The sequence below is a fragment of the Coregonus clupeaformis genome, chromosome 11 (genome assembly GCF_020615455.1).
Source record: "Coregonus clupeaformis isolate EN_2021a chromosome 11, ASM2061545v1, whole genome shotgun sequence".
In the NCBI taxonomy this organism is placed as follows: Eukaryota; Metazoa; Chordata; class Actinopteri; order Salmoniformes; family Salmonidae; genus Coregonus; species Coregonus clupeaformis.
In genome coordinates this window covers 39398432-39422833 of record NC_059202.1, presented here as the reverse complement: position 1 = coordinate 39422833, position 24402 = coordinate 39398432, and the positions used below count along the sequence as shown (strand labels likewise).

The following is a 24402-nucleotide window of genomic DNA, read 5'->3' as shown; positions in this document are numbered from 1 at the left end:
TGATCAAAAGTACAGTGTATGTGCAAGTAACGTTTCTGCATGTCCATGTGTCTCTACAGATCGCTGTGGGCTGCAGTGTGCCAGAGCGCCATGCAGAGCGGCAGGTCCATGTCCAGTACTCTGTGGACTTCGGTGTGTCCTGGAGGTACCTGGTGCCCCAGTGTCTCCCTGCTGACCCCCGCTGTGGAGGACAGATCTCCCAGCCCAGTGTCTTCTTCCCTGCCCAGGGTTGGAAGAGGGCCGTCTACCCCCTACCGGACAGCCTGGCAGACTCGTGAGTGACACGCCTGATACATACAGTACACACATGAGCGTACGTAAGCAAGCATGCGCACACAAACCCACATATACTCAACCTGGCAGGCACACTCTCTCCTGGCTACCTCCAGTGCTTTCAATAGGTTTCAGACATTCAGACTGTCTCAAGTTACAATTGAAAGGAGGCTTCCCTAAAAACAGCCTAGGGAAGATAATTTAAAAGTCTTGCCTATCTTAATCTTTATGACCATCCTGTGTGTATTGTGTGTAGGGTGGTGCATTTTTTTGGTTCAGCACTCTGATATCTAGTGGGCTGTGGAGAACTTCTACATCGGTTCTAAACCTACATTATGTGTTATGTTCTGCAGGGCGGTGCGTTTCCGGTTCTACCAGCAGCACAGTGATACCCAGTGGGCTGTGGAGAACTTCTACATTGGGCCAGCGTGTGACAGCCACTGTGGGGGACATGGAGACTGTCTGAACCAGCGATGTCTCTGTGACCCAGGCTTCACTGGACCGAGCTGCTATGCCAGCACTGCACTCAAGGTATCAATCAGTTAATCAATCTTCATTTATATAGTACATTTCATACAATGTCATACAAAGCATCCCTATCCGGCTTGAATGACCATTTGTTTTGTACACATGGCGAAAACAATGCAATACAAAATGGAATTACATTGCTCTCCACCTAGGGATTCTGCACCATGGCGGATTATGTGGCTCTGAACGTTTATGTGTGTCAGGGGGTGTTGGGAAAAGGGCAGAAGCCAAATGTCCATTCCAAGGACAATAAAATATCTATTCTATTTCCCCAGACATCTCTGAAGGAGCGTTTTGACTGGGAGGGGGCCCCAGGCCCTCAGTGGCAGGTGTTGGAGGGGGCCATCCCTGTACTGACTGTGGGGTTCTGGTGGAGGGGACCGCTTTGTACTTTGGAGGAGCAGACGCCAGGCAGGCCGTCACCGCTGACCTCGACCTCAGAGGAGCCAAGTTAGTATCTCTACTGATCAAAAGTCTGTCATTTAGAGAGGATTTTGTTATAACATTCCCTTTCAGTTCCTACTACTACTTTTACTTTATTAGTCATTTAGCAGACGCTCTTATCCAGAGCGACTTACAGTTAGTGAGTGCATACATTTTCATACTGGCCCCCCGTGGAATCGAAATCACAACCCTGGCGTTGCAAACGCCATGCTCTACCAACTGAGCTACACGGGACTAAGAGAGATAAGAGATATGCAGTTGAAGTCGGAAGTTTACATACACCTAAGCAAATACCTTTAAACTCAGTTTTTCACAATTCCTGACATTTAATCCTAGTAAAAATTCCCTGTCTTAGCTCAGTTAGGATCACCACTTTATTTTAAGAATGTGAAATGTCAGAATAATAGTAGAGAGAATGATTTATTTCAGCTTTTATTTCTTTCATCACATTTCCAGTGGGTCAGAAGTTTACATACACTCAATTAGTATTTGGTAGCATTGCCTATAAATTGTTTAACTTGGGTCAAACGTTTCGGATTGCCTTCCACAAGCTTCCCACAATAAGTTGGGTGAATTTTGGCCCATTCCTCATGTCAGAGCTGGTGTATCTGAGTCAGGTTTGTATGCCTCCTTGCTCACACACGCTTTTTCAGTTCTGCCCACAAATGTTCTATAGGATTGAGGTCAGTGCTTTGTGATGGCCACTCCAATACCTTGACTTTGTTGTCCTTAAGCCATTTTGCCACAACTTTGAAAGTATGCTTGGGGTCAATGTCCATTTGGAAGATCCATTTGCGACCAAGCTTTAACTTCCTGACTGATGTCTTGAGATGTTGCTTCAATATATCCACATAATTTTCCTTCATGATGCCATCTATTTTGTGAAGTGCACTTGCACTTCTGCAGCAAAGCACCACCACAGCATGATGCTGCCACCCCCGTGCTTCACGATTGGGATGGTGTTCTTCGGCTTGCAAACAACCCCCTTTTTCCTCCAAACAATGGTCATTATGGCCAAACAGTTCTATTTTTGTTTCATCAGACCAGAGGACATTTCTCTAAAAAGTACAGTCTTTGTCCCCATGTGCAGTTGCCAACCGTAGTCTGGCTTTTTATGGTGGTTTTGGAGCAGTGGCTTCTTCCTTGCTGAGCGGCCTTTCAGGTTATGTCGATATAGGACTACACATTTTTTTCTGAGGTCTTGGCTGATTTCTTTTGATTTTTCCATGATTTGAAGCAAAGAGGCACTGAGTATGAAGGTAGGCCTTGAAATACATCCACAGGTACACCGCCAATTGACTGAAATGATGTCAATTAGCCTATCAGAAGCTTCTAACGCCATGACATCATTTTCTCAAATTTTCCAAGCTGTTTAAAGGCACAGTCAACTTAGTGCATGTAAACTTCTGACCCACTGGAATTGTGATACAGTGAATTATAAGTGAAATAATCTTTCTGTAAACAATTGTTTGAAAAATTACTTGTGTCACGCACAAAGTAGATGTCCTAACCGACTTGCCAAAACTATAGTTTGTTAACAAGAAATTTGTGGAGTGGTTGAAAAACAAGTTTTAATGACTCCCACCTAAGTGTATGTAAACTTCCGACTTCAACTGTAGTTTTTCCCAGATGTTTGCTGAGATCACTATCGCTGTAAATGCTTCAGATGTCGTCTCAAGCTGAAATCCCCTGTAAAAGTAAATTGCTGTGCACAGGTCATTTATCTGTGTTTGAGTCCCAGCCTAAGTATTCCACTGTTAATGGCTGTATGAACTGTGTTTTATGATCAGGTTTGTAGAGTACTGGGCCAGGATAGGGAGTGAAGACAACATGACCATGTGCCATCGCCCTACCTGTCGCAAAGAGGGAGTGCTGCTGGACTACTCCAAAGACGGAGGTAAACTGTCATAAACTGTACTAAACAGTAGTAAACTGATGGAAAGTTTAGTTTGTAGTAGATAGTAGATATAATCTTTACACTGATGGAAAATAGAGGATTGTTTTTCTCCAGATATTTCATTCATGCCCCTCTCTCTCTCTCTCTCTCTCTCTCTCTCTCTCTCTCTCTCTCTCTCTCTTGCCTTCCCCAGGTGTGTCCTGGACCCTGCTTCATGAGATGGACTATCTGAAGTACGTGTCCGTAAGGCGTGATTACATCGTTCTACCAGAGGGGGCGCTATCTAACGCCACGCGGCTGCGGTGGTGGCAGCCCTTCTCTGTCTCCTCCAATCTGGCGTCACCCGGGCTGGAGCGTGCTCAGTGGGCTGTAGACAACATCCTGGTGGGAGGGTCTGACATCAACCCCTCCACCCTGCTCGACACCTTCGATGACGGTAAACATAACATAACATAACATAATATAGGATAAAATAACATCAACCCCTCCACCCTGCTGGACATCTTTGATGATGGTAGATAGTTTGTGCTGAAACACCTCTAGCATGGAATGGGAGGTGAAAGTGTAAAGATTAATCTGGTCTCTGTTTTGTCATGTTGTTGATTGTGAAGGTGTCTTAAGCTTGCCATTTTACTCCCCTTATCGCTTTTGAATAAAATTCTGAAATCTTCTGGATCTCTCTCTCTCTCTCTCTCTCAGAGGGTGTGTCCCATGAGGAGAGCTGGAGCTTCTATCCCAATGCGGTGCGTACGGCTGGGTTTTGTGGCAACCCATCCTTCCACCTCTATTGGCCCAACAAGAACCAGGACAAAACACACAACATCCTGGCCACCCGAGAGCTTATAGTACAGCCTGGATACATCCTACAGTTCAAGGTATCGTTTAACCACTTATAGACTGGCTAAATTCTATAGTTCAAGGTGATACCTCATAGTATTTACAACATGGCTACATTTGACAGTTTAAGATCATTAACATAAACGACAAATATAGAGGTCCAAGAATCAATCCCTGTGGAACATCACAACTTACTTGTGACTCTCTCTGTCTCGCTGTATGTAGATTGTTGTGGGCTGTGAGGCAGACAGCTGTGAAGACCACCATTCTGTCCTGCTGCAGTACAGGAAGGATGCCAGGTAGGAGAGATGTCTTTCTATGTGCTAACTTACAGTGCCGGACAAATATATTGGCAACCTTCCATTTTCTTAAATAATTCCCTATTTATTTTCAAATTTGTCACCACACTATGTTATTGGCTTTTCAACATTGCAGAACCAATGGTATTTTTTGTGTACTTAAGTTTACAATTTTAATTTAGAAAATAAAGACAAATGGCATGGACAGAATTATTGGCACCCAGGAGCTAATACTTTTTTATGCAGCATTTGGCCATGATAACTGCCAACAAATGCTTATTGTAGCCATCAATGAGCTTGCTGCACCTTTCTACTGGCAATTTGGCCCACTTTTAAGCAGCAAACTGCTCTAATTCTTTAATGATTAAGGGGTGCCCTCCACCAACTGCTGTTTTCAGCTCAGATTCAGATCTGGACTCTTCACAAGTCACAAGTTTTTTCTTAAACCCTTCCAGGGTGCTTTGATGTGTGTTTGGGGTTGTTGTCCTGCTGGTAGACCCACAACCTTCAACAGAGCTAGAATTTTTCAAATCAAATAAAACAATCAAATAAAATTAAAATTAGTATTCAGACCCCTTGACTTTTTCCAAATGTTGTTACGTTACAGCCTTGTTCTAAAATGGATTAAATAAATACAAATCCTCATCAATCTACACACAATACCCCATAAAGGCAAAGTGAAAACAGGTTTTTAGATTTTTTTTGCAAATGTATAAAAAATAAAAAACGGATACCTTATTTACATAAGTATTCAGACCCTTTGCTATGAGACTCAAAATTGAGCTCAGGTCCATCCTGTTTCCATTGTTCATCCTTGAGACATTTCTACAACTTGATTGGAGTCCACCTGTGGTAAATTCAATTGATTGGGCATGTGTTGGAGAGGCACACACCTGTCCATATAAGGTCCCACAGTTGACAGTGCATGTCAGAGCAAAAACCAAGCCATGAGGTCGAAGGAATTGTCCGTAGAGCTCCGAGACAGGATTGTGTCGATACACAGATCTGGGGAAGGGTACCAAAAAATGTCTGCAGCATTGAAGGTCCCCAAGAACACAGTGGCCTCCATTCTTAAATGAAGATTGGAACCACCAAGAATCTTCCTAGAGCTGGCCACCCGGCCAAACTGAGCAATCGGGGGAGAAGGGCCTTGGTCAGGGAGGTGACCAAGAATCCGATGGGCACTCTGACAGAGCTCGAGAGGTCCTCTGTTGAGATGGGAGAACCTTCCAGAAGGACAACCATCTCTGCAGCATTCCACCAATCAGGCCTTTATGGTAGAGTGGCCAGACGGAAGCCACTCTTCCGTAAAAGGCACAAGACAGTTTGCCAAAAGGCACCTAAAGGACTCTCAGACCATGAAAAACAACATTCTCTGGTCTGTTGAAACCAAGATTGAACTCTTGGCCTGAATGCCATGCATCACGTCTGGAGGAAACCTGGAGTCATCCCTACGGTGAAGCTTAGTGGTGGCAGCATCATGCTGTGGGGATGTTTTTCAGCGGCAGGGACTGGGAGACTAGACAAGATCGAGGGAAAGATAAATAGAGCAAAGTACAGAAAGAACCATGATGAAAACCTGCTCCAGAGCGCTCAGGACCTCAGACTGGGGCAAAGGTTCACCTTCCAACAGGACAACGACCCTAAGCACACAGCCAAGACAAAGCAGGAGTGGCTTCGGAACAAGTTTCTGAATGTCCTTTAGTGGCCCGGCCAGAGCCCGGACTTGAACCTGATCGAATATCTCTGAAGAGACCTGAAAATAGCTGTGCAGCGACGCTCCCCTTCCAACCTTACAGAGCTTGAGAAGATCTGCAGAGAAGAATGGGAGAACCTCCGCAAAAATAGGTGTGCCATGCTTGTAGCGTCAAACCCAATAAAACTTGAGGCTGTAATCACTGCCAAAGGTGCTTCAACAAAGTACTGAGTAAAGGGTCTGAATACTTATGTAAATTTGATATTTCAGTAGTTTATTTTATAAATTTGCAAAAAAATCTAAAAACCTGTCATTATGGGGTAGTCAGTACAGTAGATTGATGAGGAGAAAAAATGATTTAATCAATTTTAGAATAAAGCTGTAACGTAACAAAATGTGGAAAAAGGGAAGGGGTCTAAATACTATCCGAATGCACTGTACGTACATGAAAGCAGGGTAAACTGATTAGGCATCAGCAAAGATAATAATAAGTGTAAAATAAAAAACAGAGTAGCAGCAGCAAATGATGAGTGAAAAAGTGTGTGAGTGAACTTCTCAAAAACTCACCTAAACAAGCCTAAATCCTGGGGAAAATGTTCTGTGAACCAATTAAACAAAATTAGAGTTATTTGGCATTACAAATCAGCGATGGGGGAGGTTTGATAATGCTGTGGGGTTGCTTTGCTGCCTTTGGTACTGGAGGCCTTGAACATGCGCAAGGTATCATGATATCAGCAGATTATGAGGTGTTTTTGAGTCTAATGATCAACTCCGTGTCCAAAAACTGTGTCTCCACTAAACATTGTGGATCTTCCAGCAGGACAACGACCCCAAACACACATCTAAAAGCACCCAGGAATGGTTCATGAAAAGATCCTGGACTGTTCTGGAGTGGTCAGCAAGAGTCCAGATCTGAATCACATCCATAAGCTATGGCGAGAGCTGGAGACAGCCATTGGTGGAGGGCACCCCTCCAACATTGAAGGATTAGAGCAATTTACAATACAATCCTCTTTCTTATTTCTCTCTCCACCTTCTCTTCTCTCCAGGTCTGACTCATGGCAGCTGGTCCAGTCAGAGTGTCTTCCCTCCTCTGTGAACAACGTCGGCTGCTCTCCCTTCATGTTCCATGAGTCCACCATCTACAGTCCTGTCAACAGCTCTACCTGGACCAGAGTCACTGTCCAGCTGCCTGACCACGTCTCCTCAGGGTAGGACTGCTTTTGCAAATTAGCGTTTTGCCACTCACTAAGCTAGCAAGGTAACAAACTAGCTAATGATGTTTGTTGTGGGTAACTAAATGTGAGCATTCCATGCAGGAGCAGAACAGTTCTCTGAAAGGGTAGAGAAGTTTCTGAACCAGCATTTTATTTCTGTGTCTGAAGGGTGATCAAAGCTGTTATCGAAGAGCTTATATAAAGGGAAATGTCTGTAAAGGGTATCACACTCAGTTCCCCTCTTTCTTGTCACAGCTCTCTAACTCTTTTTCTCTCACACACACTCACCCTTCTCCTGCAGTGCCACGCAGTTCCGTTGGATCCAGAAGGAGGGCGCTGGCGAGCGTCACGGTTGGGGGGTGGACCACATGTACATTGGGGAGGCGTGCCCAGGGCTGTGTAGTGGTCATGGTTACTGTACAAGCGGAGTGGTCTGTATCTGTGACGAGGGACACCATGGTGGGTCTGACTGAGTACCACACTAACACTAACCATAGGGGCCAGTACAATGTTCCCTTTAAGTAAGACTGACAGCTAGCATTAATATTGGTTAAACTTTATTCTTTATGCATTCAAATGTTAGGAGTGTTCATACTGTCTTTCATCTAAAAGGTATCAGCACCACACGGTTGGGGTCAATTCCATTTCAATTCAGTCAATTATGGAAGTAAACTGAAATTCCTCATTTTCTTTTCAATCAAATATATTATAATTTCTAATGGACCCCAACTCTGCAGCACCACAATCTAAACTAACCACCCTTCCTTTCTCTCCTCCATCTCCCAGGTGATGACTGCTCTCTGTCCAGCAGTGACCTGCCCAGCTCCATAAAGGATAACTTTGAGTCAGGCAGCATGTCAGAGGAGAGCTGGCAACTCATCCAGGGTGGCGGGGTGGGAAGTGGGTGTGGCCAGCTCTCTCCCCACGCCCACGGTGACTCGCTCTACTTCAACGGCTGTAAGATGAGGCAGGCTGTCACCAAGCCACTCGACCTGACACGAGCCAGGTAGGGCTGGACAATGGATTATACTGTATTAGCCTCGCCTCGCCAACTACTAAAGGGACAGTGAGAGATGCTCATGATACAGTACAGTAGAAGATTATACAATACAGTAGCTGTAAAATGAGGCAGGCGGTCACCAAGCCTCTGGATCTCACATGAGACAGCTACTGAACAGCGGCATCATGCACCCTAAAAATCTGAGGGGGCACATAGTACGTGAGGATGGCTGGGGGGTGGAGGATTTTGTATTTTTCAAACACCTGAAGCAGCTTTTTCCTGCAATCTAGAGCCATAATCATTATGCTTCGTTCTATGTGAAAAATTTGTTTATTTTTCTACATATCTAAGCATACCTCTTGAACTGTCTGCATCCTCCTGATTAGTGGTTCTTTTTTTAAAGAAACCAAATATGCTTCTCTCCATCTCTGCTAAAATCTGGGTAAAAGATTGAAAGGAATGTGAGTTTTATTCAGTACATTTAGTTATTGCTTGCTTTACTAAAGTCTACCAGCCTTGTCAGCAGGCATTCCAGCTAAGATAGTTAGACAAGCTTGCTACTCTAACTTGATTGATAGCCTGAAATGTCTTCTTGGTAGCTAGTTATGAGGTTGGGAGATTGGGAACCTATCTGGGCTAGCTAAAGCCAACTTCATAAAATTGCTGTGGCAAGTAGTATTACAGATTTTTTTTTAACGTACAGCACAAATCTGAGGGGGCACATGCCCCTGTGCCCCCAATGGCATGAAACCTAGCCTATTCTAGCATAGCCTAGCATAGCATAGCCTATTCTAGCTCATCCTAGCTTAGCATAGCCCAGCCTAGCTTATCCTAGCCACGCCCACTACTGAGGCCACTAAGAAGTCAATATAGAGTAGGACTAAGATGGAAAACTTGGAGCCTAAACTTGGTAGGACAAAAATACCAAGGCAATCTTACCATCTCTTATCTCTCTCTCTCTCTCACCCCCACAGTAAGATCATGTTCGTCCTGCAGATAGGTAGTGTGTCCCAGACAGACAGTTGTAACACTGCCCTGGACCAGCCTGACACAGTGGACAGGGCTGTGCTGCTACAATACACTGTCAATAATGGAGTGAGCTGGCACGTGATCGCCCAGCACCAGCCCAAAGACTTCATCAAGGCCCAGAGAGTGTCCTACAACATCCCACTGTGAGTGAACCTATACACACAGAGATGTTTTTCCTTCCAATAAAGCTTGATTTCATTTAGATGTAAATTGTCTAAACACTCATTAATACCAACACACAGGCTCTTTCTCAGTTCATTCTTCTGTGATTCCTTATGTCCTCGCCCCTCAACTTCTTCTTCAAAACACATTGGATGAGAACATCCAAGGGTCCTTCCATCAGACCTGCTCCTCCAATGATTGTTGAGGAGACGAGTACCCAGCTAGCAATTCTTAGGGGAGAGAACGTTTTTGTAATGTTCCCCGGAGTGTCCAGATTTCCGTTACTTACGGGAGGGAACATTCTATATATGTTAGCCAAAACCTCCTGAGAACCTATTTCGCATGTTTTGGCGTTAGGAGAAAATTCCCTAAATGTCAAACAGAACTTACCCAGAAACGTGGTTGCCATGTTCTCAGAATATACAATATTAATGTTCTAGACACATTTCATTGGAACGTTTCAAGAACATTCCTGTGTCCAGTTTTCTGAGGGTTAGGACAAAATTCCATCTACGTCCCATCAAACCTACACTATATAAATGTTCTAGACACACGTTTCATGGGAACGTTGCAGCAACATTTCTGTGTATCAGTTGTCAGGAAGTCACCTGATGGTCCCAAAGAAATGTTGTCATTACACATCACGCCTTGTTACTGTTGCCGAGCCCATCAAGGCCCTGATTGATGAACCACTGATCCATTCACAGCTCTTTGTATGTTGGCAAGGTTAGGAACAGTAATTATACAGTAATTATTATACAGCATGTCCTCACTTGGGATTTGAACTCACAACCTCTTGGTTCACGACAGTACAATCTTTCTACAATGGCACAATGTCTGTGTCAGTTGTCAGTTATCAGTTAATCAGACTATTCTCTCATCATTGATTTTATTTACTAATTTCAGCAATTTTAGGGCTTTCTGTGTAATGGTCTAATGTTGGTGAGGCATTTTACCCAGTTTTAATGTTACTCCTGAATCACTATAATCCATACAATTGTTTTCCTTGAGTGTAATTTTAACAGACCTGAAATGTACTTCAAAATGCATTTCAAGAAGACGATGGAGAGATGCTCAGCTATATAGAATTAATAAATACTGATAATTTATGAGAGGTAGTGGAAATGTGGTCATCATTTCTGCTCAACGGGTAATCCTACAGATTCCCATCTTTCAATGAGCAACTGATTTTAATTATACTGAAAAACATGTAAAGTGTTGGTCCCATGTTTCATGAGCTGAAATGAAAGATCCCAGAAATTATCCATATGCTCAAAAAGCTTTTTTCTCTCCAATTTTGTGAACAAATTTGTTTACATCCCTGTTAGTGAGCATTTCTCCTTTGCCAAGATAATCCATCCACCTGACAGTTGTGGCATATCAAGAAGCTGATTAAACAGCATGATCATTACACAGGTGCACCTTGTGCTGGGGACAATAAGAGGCCACTCTAAAATGTGCAGTTTTGTCACACAACACAATGCCACTGATGTCTCAAGTTTTGAGGGAAAGTGCAATTGGAATGCTGACTGCAGGAATGTCCATCAGAGCTGTTGCCAGAGAATTTATTGTTAATTTCTCTACCATAAACCGCCTACACCGTCGTTTTAGATAATTTGCCAGTACGTCCAACCAGCCTCACAACCGCAGACCACATGTAACCATGCCAGCCCAGGACCTCCACATCTGGCTTCTTCACCTGCGGGGTAGTCTGAGACCAACCACCCGGACAGCTGATGAAACTGATGAGGAGTATTTCTGTCTGTAGTAAAGCCCTTTTGTGGGGAAGAACTCATTCTGATTGGCTGGGCCTGGCTCCTAAGTGGATGGGCCTATTCCCTCCCAGGCCCACCCATGGCTGCGCCCCTTCCCATTCATGTGAAATTCATAGTTGAGGGCCTAATTTATTTATTTCAATTGACTGATTTCCTTATATGAACTGTAACTCAGTAAAATCATTTAGATTTTTGCATGTGGCGTTTATATTTTTGTTCAGTATTGATCAGTTAGGGATGTTGTAACTGTTGCCAAATAATAGCGTTAACATATATTGCTAAGAATGTGAGTGTAGGTGGGACTCCCCTAACGGGTCTCGAACCCAGGCCACCAGCACCAATGACAAACACCCTAACCACTGTCCCAATAAGGGATATCCCAAGGGCATGTGCTTATTGGACCAGTATAGTTAGGCCCTGTCCAGAAATTACTTCTTAGGTACTTGTGTATATCTGAAACAAATGGATTAAGTGTTAACAATAGGGTCAATGCACTTTGATGTATAGTGAGGGAAAAAAGTATTTGATCCCCTGCTGATTTTGTACGTTTGCCCACTGACAAAGAAATTATCAGTCTATAATTTTAATGGTAGGTTTATTTGAACAGTTAGAGACAGAATAACAACAACAAAATCCAGAAAAACGCATGTCAAAAATGTTATAAATTAATTTGCATTTTAATGAAGGAAATAAGTATTTGACCCCCTCTCAATCAGAAAGATTTCTGGCTCCCAGGTGTCTTTTATACAGGTAACGAGCTGAGATTAGGAGCACAATCTTAAAGGGAGTGCTGCTAATCTCAGTTTGTCCTCTAGCTCAACTGGCTCAACTGGTAGAGCACGGCGCTTGTAACGCCAAGGTAGTGGGTTTGATCCCCGGGACCACCCATACACAAAAATGTATGCACGCATGACTGTAAGTCGCTTTGGATAAAAGCGTCTGCTAAATGGCATATTATTATAATATTATTATTACCTGTATAAAAGACACCTGTCCACAGAAGCAATCAATCAATCAGATTCCAAACTCTCCTCCATGGCCAAGACCAAAGAGCTCTCCAAGGATGTCAGGGACAAGATTGTAGACCTACACAGGGCTGGAATGGGCTACAAGACCATCGCCAAGCAGCTTGGTGAGAAGGTGACAACAGTTGGTGCGATTATTCGCAAATGGAAGAAACACAAAAGACTGTCAATCTCCCTCGGCCTGGGGCTCCATGCAAGATCTCACCTCGTGGAGTTGCAATGATCATGAGAATGGTGAGGAATCAGCCAAGAACTACACGGGAGGATCTTGTCAATGATCTCAAGGCAGCTGGGACCATAGTCACCAAGAAAACAATTGGTAACACACTATGCCGTGAAGGACTGAAATCCTGCAGCGCCCGCAAGGTCCCCCTGCTCAAGAAAGCACATATACAGGGCCGTCTGAAGTTTGCCAATGAACATCTGAATGATTCAGAGGAGAACTGGGTGAAAGTGCTGTGGTCAGATGACACCAAAATGGAGCTCTTTGGCATCAACTCAACTCGCCGTATTTGGAGGAGGAGGAATGCTGCCTATGACCCCAAGAACACCATCCCCACCGTCAAACATGGAAGTGGAAACATTATGCTTTGGGGGTGTTTTTCTGCTAAGGGGACAGGACAACTTCACCGCATCAAAGGGACGATGGACAGGGCCATGTACCGTAAAATCTTGAGTGAGAACCTCCTTCCCTCAGCCAGGGCATTGAAAATGGGTCGTGGATGGGTATTCCAGCATGACAATGACCCAAAACACATGGCCAAGGCAGCAAAGGAGTGGCTCAAGAAGAGCACATTAAGGTCCTGGAGTGGCCTAGCAAGTCTCCAGACCTTAATCCCATAGAACATCTGTGGAGGGAGCTGAAGGTTCGAGTTGCCAAACGTCAGCATCGAAACCTTAATGACTTGGAGAAGATCTGCAAAGAGAAGTGGAACAAAATCCCTCCTGAGAAGTGTGCAAACCTGGTGGCCAACTACAAGAAACGTCTGACCTCTGTGATTGCTTACAAGGGTTTTGCCACCAAGTACTAAGTCATGTTTTGCAGAGGGGTCAAATACTTATTTCCCTCATTAAAATGCAAATCAATTTATAACATTTTTGACATGCGTTTTTCTGTCTCTCACTGTTCAAATAAACCTACCATTAAAATTATAGACTGATCATGTCTTTGTCAGTGGGCAAACGTACAAAATCAGCAGGGGATCAAATACTTTTTTCCCTCACTGTAAATATCAGCTCTGTTAAAAGCACAGTCAAGAAAAACAATTTTATTGACCATAGTGATTCAGGAGTAACATTAGACGACTATACAAAAAGCCTTAAAATTGCTAAAATAATCAATCAAATCAATAAATAGTCAGATTAACTGTTAATGACACAGACATGGTGGTGTAGCAGGAATATCAGAATGCCATGAACCAAGAGGTTGTGAGTGCAAATCCCAAGGGAGGACATGTTGAATAATAATTACTGTATAAATGAACATGCACAATGTAATCATGTACGTTTAAAACACTAAGTTAAAAGCATTGTTTGTGTGAGTGTCCCTAACCTTGCCCACAAAGAGCTGTGAATGGATCAGTAGTTCACCAATTGGATCCTTGATGGGCCACAATAACAAGGGGTGATGTACAGTGCATTCGGAAAGTATTCAGACCCCTTGACTTTTTCAACATTTTGTTACGTTACAACCTTATTCTAAAATTGATTAAATGTTTTTTTTTCCGTCATCAATCTACACACAATACCCCATAATGACAAAGCAAAAACCATTTTTTTCCCTTCTAAATTGTATCTTTTTAAAATAATGAAATATCACATTTACAAAAGTATTCAGACCCTTTACTCAGTACTTTGTTGAAGCACCTTTGGCAGCGATTACAGCCTGGAGTCTTCTTGGGTATTACGCTACAAGCTTGGCACACCTTTTTTGGGGGGAGTTTCTCCCATTCTTCTCTGCAGATCCTCTCAAGCTCTGTCAGGTTGGATGGGGAGCGTCGCTGCACAGCTATTTTCAGGTCTCTCCAGAGATGTTAGATCGGGTTCAAGTCCGGGCTCTGGCTGGGCCACTCAATGACATTCAGAGAATTGTCCCACAGCCACTCCTGCGTTGTCTTGGCTGTGTGCTTAGGGCTGTTGTCCTGTTGGAAGGTGAACCTTCGCCCCAGTTTGAGGTCCTGAGCACTCTGGAGCAGGTTTTCATCAAGGATCTCGCTGTACTTTGCTTCGTTCATCTTTTCATCGATCCTGACTAGTCTCCCAGTCCCTGCCACTGAAGATTGATGAGGAAAACGTTTAATTCAATCAATTTTAGAATAAGGCTGTAACGTAACAAAATGTGAAAAAAGGGATGGGGTCTGAATACTTTCCGAAATAAAAAATAATACATTTCTTTGGCACCATCAGGCGACATCCTGACGACTGATACACAACAATGTTATTGCAACATTCCCATGAAACGTGTCTAGAACATTAATATCTTATATTCTGAGAACATGGCAACCATGTTCTGTGTATATTTGATGGGACGTTGATGGAATATTCTCTGAACCCACAGAAAACTGGACACATGAATGTTCATGCAACGTTCCCATGAAACATGTCTAGAACATTAATATCTTATATTCTGATAATATGCCAACCATGTTCTGTGTATGTTTGGTGGGCCATTGGTGGAATATTCTCCTAACCATCTGAAAACCGGACACATGAATGTTCTTGCAACGTTCCGATGAAACGTGTCTAGAACATTCATATATTTTGAGAAGATGGCAACCATGTTCTGTGTATGTTTGGTGGGACGTTGATGGAAAATTCTTCTAACCCTTAGAAAACTGGACACAAACGTTCTTGCAAAGTTCCCATTAAATGTGTCTAGAACATTAATATTGACTTTTCTGAGAACATGGTAACCACGTTCTGGGTAATTTATGTTTGACATTAAGGGAATGGTCTCTTGGAAACAGTCCTTGCACGTCACTGGAACATTCCTATGAAAATGTTAGGTATGACCTAATAAGACTCTTAAGGGAACGTTCTCTAAAGTTGTGGGAACATTTGTTTTTAGCTGGGTAGAGAGGACATGAGTGATCAAGGAAAGATTAATTGAGAACGACCCACACTGATAGCCCATTCTTAATCTCTGACCTCTAACTTCCACAGAGAGGCAAGGGTTAAAGGGGTGGAGCTGCGGTGGTGGCAGCCGCGTCACGACGGTGTGGGACATGACCAGTGGGCGCTGGACCATGTGGAAGTAGTTCTGTGAGTATCTCCAACCATCCTGGTACCCCCTGGTTCCTCATTCCCCAAATGGTCCCCCAGACTGTTTTCCAAACCGTCCCGTACTTAGGCTCAATCTGCCCCTGCAGCTAACTGCCCCTCTCTCTTCACACAAACTGACAGACACACCTGCTCCACAGCAAGTAAAAAGCTTACAGTCACACATACATGCACACCCACAGTGTGTGCTCAACAGCACGGAAAACTCAGCCACTTATCCTGAAGCAGGTTTCAGATGGATGTTGTGACCAAGGTTAGTGGTTAGTGCATCAAGCATCACATTGACTGTGGTCTCTTTGAACATTGTTTGAGACCATATAAAGCATATTAAAAGCACACACAATCTACATCTAGCCTGCATACCATTTATATGACAGAGGCATGGAGCATTTCAAATGCATTTTGCATGTTACTGAGGGCTTCACATTATAACATAAGAACATGGACTCAGGGGTAGACATAGCAATGTACATCCGAGACATTCCAATTAGTATGATATGTTGTATGATATGTTACGAATTATACACTGAGTGTACAAAACATTAGGAACACTTTCCTAATATTGAGTTGCACCTCCTTTTGCCCTCAGAACAGCCTCAATTTGTCTGGGCATGGACTCTACAAGGTGTCGAAAGCTTTCCACAGGGATGCTGGCTCATGTTGACTCCAATGCTTCACACAGTTGTGTCAAGTTGGCTTGATGTCCTTTAGGTGGTGGACCATTCTTGATACACACAGGAAACTGTTGAGCGTGAAAACCCCAGCAGCGTTGCAGTTCTCGACACACTCAAACCGGTGCACCTGGCACCTACTACCATACCTCGTTCAAAGGCACTTCAATCTTTTGTCTTGCCCATTCACCCTCTGAATGGCACACATACACAATCCATGTCTCAATTGTCTCAAGGCTTAAAAATTTTTATTTAACCTGTCTCCTCCCCTTCATCTACACTGATTGAAGGGGATTTAACAGGGATCATAGCTTTCACCTGGATTCAACTGGTCAGTCTATGTCATGTTCCTAATGTTTTGTACACTCAGTGTAATTCATGTGATATGTTACGAATTGCAATTCAAACAAAAGTTATGAATTACAATATGTTAAGAATTTGCAAAATGTATGAAATGTTATGAATTCCCATTTGTTGTGGATAACATTAGCTAGGTGGTTAGGGTTAAGGTTAGTGTTAGGGTTAGGAGTTAGGGTAAAAGGTGAAGGTTAAGGTTAGAGGAAGGGTTAGCTAAGTAGTTGCAAAGTAACTAAAAAGTAGTAAGTAGTTGCTAATTAGCTAAAATTGTCCGTGATGAGATTCGAACACGCAACCTTTAGGTTGCTAGACGTTCGCGTTATACAGCTACCCATCCACTCCGTCCAACCACCCTACTTTTGTTTTTGCCATAAGTAACCTTCTGTCTTATGTAACCATACCAAACGTAACATATCATACTTATTTAAGTGTCGGATTTGCTTTTACTATGTAACGTCTAGTCTATGAGACCAGGCTGCATAAGATGTTATTGAATGTCATTAAGTGGCCAATGCATTGCAAATGTCCACCAACCATAGTTATTTTTATGTTGTACACTAAGTTGGTCCTGTCAATGCTGGTGTCATCAATTGGCAAACAACAGATACCCAATATAGTACAAATATGCAGTATTTAGGTTTACAGGATTTCTGTCTTACGTCACAGCAAAGCACACACATACAGTACACAATACACACAGTCCTTACATGAGCTGTCCCTGGTTTCGTGTGGCCTTGACCTGCCCTCCTCCACTCCTCCTCTCTCACTCCCATGGTTGGTTTTCAACATTCAACAACAGTGTCTGCTGAACAGAATAACCGTACGCGATCCTCACACTTCTCTCTTTTTATTTCTGTCTCTGTTCCACCACCACCCCTCCTCTCCTCCTTTTCAATTGTTTCTTTTGTCATCCGTGCCTCTCCTCCCTGGCCTCACAAACACTAACATGCGTGACCATACTACTCCTTTTCCTCCTCCTCCTCGACCTCTTCCTCTTCCTACGCTTCTTCCTCTGCCTGCGCTTATGCTCTTCTGCTACCTCATGTCTTATCATGGCTTCCATCTCCTCCTTCCAATATCCCTTTCTTCCCTATGACTCCCTCTCTTGTTCTCTCTGGTGTATAATGGACGGATTGGTCGGCGCTTTCTCTTTCCCTCCTCCATTTCCATCTGTTATTGTCTCGATCGCTCTCTCTTTCTCTCTACATCCTTGGTCTCTTTTGCTTCTCTCTCTCACTCCTTTCTCGTCTCTCTTGCTCTACATCTCTCTGTATCCTGTTCTGTATCGCGATCTCTCGCGTTCTGTCTCTGACTCTCTGCATACTTCCTGCTCCCTCTTTCTTTCTCCACCTCCCCCTCCTCTCTGGCCCCCTTCGCCTCCCCAGGCGGCCGGGGTTCCTGCCCCCCCAGACCTTTCTGCGAGCCAGCAGCACCCCTCTCCACCTCCTCCTCCCCTCTCGCGCTCTAACCTCTGCTCTCTTCTGTATTCTGCTCCCTGTGGCATGGCTGTAGAGTCAGGTAAGTCTTCCGCCTCTCCCCTCCTGTGACACCCCCTCACCCTTCAGCTACACCCCTGACCCCCTTTTCTGTCATCATCTCCTTCACCTTAACCCCCCCCCACCCAACCGAGGCACAGGACACCCACTGTCATAACCCAGGTGCAGGCTCTTTTACAACCCAGACACAGACAGAGCTACAGTTCAGACAATACAGACAAGTTTGAGGAAGCAGGTCTCTCAAAGTGTAATAAAATATAGCTTTTCTGTAGATCTCAATTGGTCTGCTTAACATATACAGTACATAAATCTCAATGGCATCACTTTTATATGTATTTGTGTGATGTGATGCATAACTATATCAATGTCTGTTGAGCTATTGCAGCCATTGTGTTTTAAGTCTGGCTTTTGTTTAATGTGGTTACATGTGTGCAGATCCTAGACATGTAGCACATTCTGAGGATGACACTGCCACAAACAAGTTACACAGTTCAGGCACTCTAATATGGGTATCACACTTACCTCTTCATTCTAACCTGAATATCTAACATCATTACATTAATTAAACCCAACACACAAACATGAGTATGCACGCATGACTGTAAGTCGCTTTGGATAAAAGCGTCTGCTAAATGGCATATTATTATTATTATTATGAGTCACACTAGAACATAGAGCATAATGGTATAACTTCAGATCATCAGACATAGCCTACACACCACTAAAGACCTAAAACTCATCAGCCCCGATCATCATCGTCATCAGAGTAACCTCCTCCATCCAAGTCCTTGCATGGCTTTTTAAATCCACCGTTGCAAAGCTCCCCCACCCTCCATGGCTGCCGGTCCATGGAACACAACATCCTCTGAGTTTGGAGCTCCTGCCATACTGTCCCTCGCTTTTGTTAAGGAGAAAAAAAGAGAAAAAACAGAAGCAACTCGCCCCCATCCCCCTTTCTGACACCCTCCGACCTTCCACCACACCCCTCCACCACACACCTCCCGACTTTCCCCCAGCTTTGCAGAGGCCACTGGCTGCACTTCGGGCTCACTGGCGCCTCCTGCTGGACAGAAGAGGCAATGACAGGCTAAGCAAGAAGCGCGATCTTCAGTCACAGCTTCTTTTTGTGTCTATTTAGCTTCTCTTTCAATGTACCTCCTCCCTCCCTTCCCCCCCTCCCCTCCCCCCCCCTCCTCCTCCCTCACTCCCCTGCACCTTTATTACTTTGGTTTGTTTTTCCAAGTGATATGATGGCTGTTACTCAACAAACTCTGACCTCAAACACTCTCCTTCCTTTGATCCTTAGAACCATGGTCAGAGTTAGAAAACCCCAGAACCCCGACCACATCTGTAGCTAATGTCTGTGACCGTGTCTATAGCTCTCTAGCTAGTCTTGTGTCCTCTAGTTTTGTGTCGTTCAATGTCTCGTACTGTTGAACTGTCTGCTTATGATACTGCCATTGAGAACATGTCAATACATACAATATTGTTCACCTATAAGCTGATGGCCAACATACACATTTCAATACATACACATTTCAATATTCAATAAGTAATGCACATCTTAAAGAAACAGTCCACCTTCTGCTTAATCGAGTGTTTGAGGTTATGGGTGAAACCCAACTGAAAATGCCAGCATAGATCTAGGAGTGTGTGAGCTTGCATATGAGAGTGTATGTGTGTGCATGTAAGAGGGTGTCTGCATGAGTGAGTGTGTAGATACTTTAAATACCTTTTCCTGGTCACTAATGGTCTCCGTCCTCTCTTCCTCTCTTCTTCCCACTCTCTCTCTCTCCTCTCTCTCTCACTGTATTTGTCTCCCTACAGCACTCGTAAACAAAACTACATGATGAATTTTGCCAGACAGACCGGCCTACGCCACTACTACAGCCGGAAGAGGCGGGCACTGCCACAACAGCGTGCCTAACCTCTCAGAACAGGATTCGTCCTACGACCTGTCAATCACACATATGACCTACCAACCAACCACATTCCTTTCTCCTGATGACATATCGCCCTGTCGAGTCCCACCCACCAGCCAATGGATTCCAGTCAGCCTTGGACCACACCCCCTCCTTCTCCAACCTTCCAATCCCCACTCTGCTAGACATCCCATCAGTTTACGCTGCCAATCAGAAGCCTTCCCCACCCCCATGTTATGGGAAGGAAGGAGACGTGAAGGAACAAAGGCGACCATTTTGTTGACCTTCCATGGACTTTTGGGTTTCTAGTTGTTTTCTAATCATTGCTGTACATGGTTATTATGATATGATGATTCCCTGTTCCAGTTGCGATACGATGATGATGATACTACCCCCTGGCTTTCCCCCTGTCACCCCATCCTACCCACCTCCTAGTCTTACTACTACCACACTGTGAAGTTATTCTGAGAAATCACTAATGACCAGAGAGCATAGAGTTGGATAGAGGGCACACTGTCACAGAAGTGATAATGGCAAAGATAGGGGGTGAGCCCTCTTTCCAACTCTATGCCAGGGAACTGGGCTAGCTGGATGCCTCCAAGATCAGCTGAGCTGCGAGAGGGAGGAAGATTCCTCTGCTTCGCACAAGTACCTGAGGAGGAGGATGAGGATCAAAACAGTGATAAGGATGCTAAAAAGAGTACCGTGTTCTTGCTGTTCTGTTCAGTGTGTGTGTGTGTGTGTTCTTTTCGTGATGAGTTGACTGTGGTCGTGTTCCGTTCATTCGTTCATTCGTTTTTTACTAATTCATATTGCGCTATTTTTGGTTGGATTTGTTTTTTTTTCTCGTTTATCGGATGAGGGACTGATGGATGAACGAAACTCTGCCTCCGAGGCAGACGGAAGGAAGGAAGGAACGAATCGAAAAAGGGGGGAATAAAAGACAGAAAATATAAAAAAAATAAGAAAACAATTAAAGACTGAACAATGATTTTTTATTTTATTTTATTATTTTTATATATGTTGGTTCCCGAAAATACAGATATTTATGGTAAGCGGTTCTCCACGTAACCTATTTAAAGATGCACTGTGCGTGAAATCTGTATGTTATTTTCTAGTGTTAAGTTATTAGGCAGTCATCCAGCCTCTCAAGGCTCTCGGCTGCAACTTCTCCCCCATCTCCCCTTCTCCCCCCCCTTCCCTCCCCCATTCTCTCGTGCTGTTACCCCATCCCTCTCTTTCTCTCTGCTGATTTCTGCTCCCCGGAGATGAGGCTCCATCAGTGTTGTTTTTTGAAGTGTAATGTGGACCCTCTCCCAGCCCTCTCTCTCAGTGTAACTCCATTATAGCAATCTCCTGTACATACAGTATATGTATATCCACTATGGGGAGACCCAGCAGCCTTATAAAAGGGAAATAAAGAACTGTCCAAACCTCAGATAGCTGCTTGGTACAGTATGTGTGTGTGTGAGTGTGTTAATAGATTTATAAAACAACTTTATACCCACATAATGTCAAAAGGAGACATTGCTGATTAAACAAAAGGCTTCAAAACAAGCTCTAACATGTAGTCCATTCAGTGTATAAAACATTATTTCACAATCATAAAAAAATAAATAAAATAAAAACATTCGCTTTAAAATGCATGCTCTCCCATTATATTTGGTAAAACATGTTGGCTTCAGTTTGGTGCACACCTCAGTTTGGTTAGACTATGTATGGGTCTGTAGATAATGAACCATTCAACCAACAAATCATAGTAGTCCTCACGTCCTCTATAAAAAACCAGTAAGCCTAGCAATCTAAAATTACATGACCTTAAAGTAGACTTGAGTGTTATAGCCTGGTCAACAACATAGCCAAAACCATCATTGCCACCACAACGGGGACCGAATTAACTGCAACACTGTGACAGGCGTTACAGTAATTATGGTATCCACTAGTTATCACAGCCACAAAGTCAAAATTAGCTATACCATAAAAAATCACCAGTAATTATAGTCACAGCAGGTGTAGCTCATGGTGTAGATCAGGGTTCCACAATTTTTATTGTTGGACATAAGACTATAAAAACACCAGGAAATCAGCTCCAAATGATTATCATTTTGGAAATCTGTTCCCAAGTATTCCCATGCATAATAGAGAGACACACGATCGTATACAAATGTAAGCAAGGTTTGAAATGATTATGTTTCAGTCAAATATTCTGTTTGGGCTTCTTGCGGTCAATTTGCAGTCTACAAATTATTTGTAATTATGTTCCGGCACCCCGAACCATCCGCTCAAGAAAAAAATCGTCCCCCGGCTGAATCTAGTTGATGATCAACTGGGTCCTTTCAAGGGGAGGGCGTGTTCCTGACCGCATTCCCTCAGAGCAGGTTGTTGTTACAGTGCATGGCAGGGAGGAAGAGGGAGAAACAGGAGGGTAGATACATCTGGGAGCTGATAAAACAGATCAGTGACTAGGAAGGAATAGGTAAATAAGGATGCTTTGTCTGACTATCGGTACAGGGCCCAATCAGTTATAATAATAATAATAATAATAATAATAATAATATATGTATTTAGCAGATGCTTTTATCCAAAGTGACTTAGTCATGCATGCAAAAATGGGTGGCCCCGGGAATTAAACCCACAATCCAGATGTTGCAAGCACCATGCTCTACCAACTGAGCCATTCAGGGCCCATTTTCCCAAAAGCATCTTAAGGCTAAGTTCATCGTTAGAACCTTTGTAGGAGCATTGTTAAATCTCCGAGCTGTTTCCCAAAACCATCATTACTAAAGTTGCACTTGAAAACGCTCGTTATTTATTTGACTGCCTCAGACCACTAGAACAGCTAAGTGTGTCGTCAGATGCGTTTTTTCCCTACCGTGTCACTTTATACACAGACGATCTCCGCTAAACATAGAATCAAGTTGTTCATCTGTGGCTGCCGTTAACTTCACAACGAAGTTGACTACAAGTACAAAGCAGCCAAGGTCTTTGCAATTGTTACAAACAAACAAAGGATAAAAAGATGCTTCAAATGAAAAACAAGACGACTGCATTAAAAGATACATAGGCCACCTACAGTATAGGCTTAATAGGCCTATATATCTCAATGATATTGGAATCAATTTCATGATGTGTAGATTTGAGATTTTAGTCATTAGCAGCCGCTCTTATCCAGAGCGACTTACAAATTGGTGCATTGAACTTAGGATAGCTAGTGGAAACACCACCCAATATAAATAATCATATTTTTTTATGGGGGGGAGGAGGAAGGGGGGGTAGAAGGATTACTTTTATACTATTCCAGGTATTCCTTAAAGAGGTAGGGTTTCAAGTGTCTCCGGAAGGTGGTCAGTGACTCCGCTGTCCTGGCGTCGTGGGGGAGCTTGTTCCACCATTGGGGTGCCAGAGCAGCGAATAGTTTTGACTGGGCTGAGCGGGAACTGTGCTTCCGTAGAGGTAGGGGGGCTAGCAGGCCAGAGGTGGATGAACGTAGTGCACTCGTTTGGGTGTAGGGTCTGATCAGAGCCTGAATATAAGGAGGTGCCATTCCCCTCACAGCTCTGTAAGCAAGCACGATGGTTTTATAGTAGATGCAAGCTTCAACTGGAAGCCAGTGGAGTGTGCGGAGGAGCGGGGTGACATGAGAGAACTTGGGAAGGTTGAACACCAGACGGGCTGCAGTGTTCTGGATAAGTTGTAGGGGTTTAATGGCACAGGCAGGGAAACCAGCCAACAGCGAGTTGCAGTAATCCAGACGGGAGATGACAAGTGCCTGGATTAGGACCTGTGCCGCTTTCTGTGTAAGTTAGGGTCATACTCTGCGAATGTTGTAGAGCATGAATCTGCAGGATCGGGTCACCGCTTTGATGTTAGCTGAGAACAACAGGGTGTTGTCCAGGGTCACGCCAAGGTTCTTTGCACTCTGGGAGGAGGACACAATGGAGTTGTCAACCGTGATGGCGAGATCATGGAGCGGGCAGTCCTTCCCCGGGAGGAAGAGCAGCTCCATCTTGCCGAGGTTCAGCTTGAGGTGGTGATCCGACATCCACACTGATATGTCTGCCAGACATGTAGAGTTGCGATTCACCACCTGGTTATCAGAAGGGGGAAAGGAGAAAATTAATTGTGTGTCATCTGCGTAGCAATGATAGGAGAGACCATGTGGGGATATGACAGAGCCAAGTGACTTGGTGTATAGAGAGAATAGGAGAGGGCCTAGAACTGAGCCCTGGGGGACACCAGTGGTGAGAGCATGGGGGGGAGACAGATTCTCGCCACGCCACCTGGTAGGAGCGACCTGTCAGGTAGGACGCAATCCAAGAGTGAGCAGCGCCGGAGATGCCCAACTCGGAGAGAGTGGAGAGGAGGATCTGATGGTTCACAGTATCAAAGGCAGCAGATAGGTCTAGAAGGATAAGAGCAGAGGAGAGAGAGTTAGCTTTAGCAGTGCGGAGAGCCTCCGTGACTCAGTGTAGCCTAACGTGCGCAACGATGTGCC

At 44.0% G+C, this 24402-nt stretch overlaps 1 protein-coding gene across 1 annotated transcript in view; it reads left to right on the top strand.

The window, feature by feature from the left end:
* Positions 1-21098, top strand: part of LOC121577098 (reelin-like) — a 248718-nt gene extending 227620 nt beyond the window's left edge. The window contains 15 exon segments of the mRNA XM_041890873.2: positions 60-274; positions 627-804; positions 1077-1134; positions 1137-1251; positions 3036-3142; positions 3336-3578; positions 3842-4017; positions 4205-4278; positions 7024-7185; positions 7493-7650; positions 7978-8197; positions 9166-9363; positions 15345-15443; positions 18002-18007; positions 19813-21098. Of these exon segments, the coding sequence (XP_041746807.2) occupies positions 60-274; positions 627-804; positions 1077-1134; positions 1137-1251; positions 3036-3142; positions 3336-3578; positions 3842-4017; positions 4205-4278; positions 7024-7185; positions 7493-7650; positions 7978-8197; positions 9166-9363; positions 15345-15443; positions 18002-18007; positions 19813-19912 (2109 nt within the window). The 3' untranslated portion in view covers positions 19913-21098.
* The last annotated feature ends 3304 nt before the right edge of the window (positions 21099-24402 follow it).